The sequence below is a fragment of the Nicotiana attenuata genome, chromosome 12, assembly GCF_001879085.1.
Source record: "Nicotiana attenuata strain UT chromosome 12, NIATTr2, whole genome shotgun sequence".
NCBI classification, from domain to species: Eukaryota; Viridiplantae; Streptophyta; class Magnoliopsida; order Solanales; family Solanaceae; genus Nicotiana; species Nicotiana attenuata.
Window position 1 is genome coordinate 45912901 of NC_032000.1, and position 1980 is coordinate 45914880.

Genomic DNA, 1980 nt, shown 5'->3' on the forward strand with positions numbered 1-1980 from the left:
AAATTTATGGCCAAACATGAGTTTTGAAAATAAATCTCAAATTTATTTTGACAAAACTTATGGCCAAACGGGGCCTTAGAATCCTGAACCCATAAACTTCAAATCTTGGCTCCGCTTCTTTTGATACACATACATTCTTGCACACAAGTATTGAATTTGTACAACCATCTCTCCCTCCAAGTTAACTGCTTTTTTAATGAAAAAAAATCAAAACGGTTTCACTATTAGTTTCCAAACAATTATAACCAAAGGCAAGAAAAGCAAAATTCCTTTCTTCAAAATAAAAGGTAACAATGATTTTGTCCAAATTGGTAAAATCACAAATTTACCCTAAAAAATCATAGCCTTCATTCCAAGCATCTTTAATTCTTTATTCCTCATTAGTTTACAACCCCATGTAATCCAATAGATCCTCGACGCGCCACCGCTAGCGCGTATATACATCTCTTCTAAATCTAACAATAGACAGCTAAATTACATCATTTCAGTCTAATTATGATGTTCTATAGCACTAAAAAGTTAACGTTTATTTACAATAACCTACATTAACTTTGGTAAAACACCAATCTGGTCCCATATTCTTTACACGTGCGTTAGAACTCCGTTAACGAAACGTTATTTCTCCATTCATCATGTGACGGCGACCATAACGGCGACGGCGGGGCCTTCAGTTTCTGCAAATACTCCGTTACATCAAACCCACCTCTCTTCACTTCCTCCGTCAACTCCGTCCCATCTTTCGACGGTAAAAACGGCGGCCGTACAACTTCCGTTAACAAATCCCATTTCAGCCCACGAAAAAACTCATGCTCCTTAATCTCCAACGCGCCTCTCCGATAACCCAGCCGGCGCGTGGGATCTTTCTCCAGCAATTTACCGATCAAATCCGTTAGAGCATTTCTCTTCCCAATAAACTCCGGCTCCATCATCAATATTCTACTAAACGTTTCCTTCTTATTTTTCCCTTTAAACGGCGTCGTTCCATACAACATTTCGTAACATAATACCCCTAAAGCCCACCAATCTACTGCAAATTCATGCCCTTCACCTCGTACAATTTCTGGTGCAACATATTCCTCTGTACCAACAAACGAATTCGAACGTTCGTAAAACGAACTCGGATTTCGTCTACTCACGGGCGAAACGCGTGCACTTTTCACTTTCCTTAGTCCATTTTTGGTCGTGGTCGTGGACCTAGAATATGTGCATGTTTTCTTCGGAAGTACAAATTTAGCTAATTGTTTGAATTTTTTGGGTTGTATTGGTGCTGGAATGTTATCTATTTCAGGATCTGAATTGAAATCTAAGGAACTCAGATTTTTCTTCAGAGTTAAGCTTTTGCAAAGATCGAAATCCGTTAAGGTAACGTGACCGGATTGTTGAATAAGAATATTCTCGGGTTTGAGATCACGATAAACAATGCCTAAAGTATGAAGATATTCAAGAGCGAGTATAATTTCAGCTAAATAAAAGCGAATAGCTGAAGGTGAAAAAACATGGTCGCTTTGTTGATAACGGAGGACATTAAGGTCACCGCCGGAACAATAAGGGACAGCGTAGGAAAGCATGTCGGGGGTTTCGGAGAAGCCGAGGAGAGTAGGGAGGAAAGGGTGGTGGAGACGGTGGAGTACGGTGGTTTCCCACCGTGCACGGCGGTCGGAATCGGGTTTTGAGAATTTGTCGATGACTTTGAGGGCGAAAGGGGATTGGGATAATGGGTCGGTTATAGTGTTGTGGACTAAGAAAACAGTGCCCATTGCACCTTTGCCTAGTACTTTGGTGGCTCGTAGGTTGTCTAAGTTTAAAGGTGGAAATGGCGATGTGGGATTATCCATTGTAAGAAATGAGAGAAAGAGAATGAGAGTGTGTAAAAATAGAAGGAGAGATTATATATATATATATAAAGAAGAGTGTACGTGCGTTTTATTCAGGCGCTCGTGTGTGTGTGTGTGTGTTTTCGGGGAAGAAAGGGGAGAGCTG

General features: G+C 40.7%; 1 protein-coding gene across 1 annotated transcript; it reads right to left on the reverse strand.

Annotated features, from left to right (window-relative positions):
* LOC109235661 (serine/threonine-protein kinase UCNL-like) lies at positions 251 to 1906 on the reverse strand. Its single transcript, XM_019401855.1, has one exon. The coding sequence runs from the start codon at positions 1833 to 1835 to the stop codon at positions 594 to 596; it is 1242 nt and encodes a 413-aa protein (XP_019257400.1). The 5' UTR covers positions 1836 to 1906; the 3' UTR covers positions 251 to 593.

Bases quoted from the DNA above. Each gene is read 5' to 3' on its own strand.
- LOC109235661 (XM_019401855.1), bottom strand. From the start codon at position 1,835: ATGGATAATCCCACATCGCCATTTCCACCTTTAAACTTAGACAACCTA.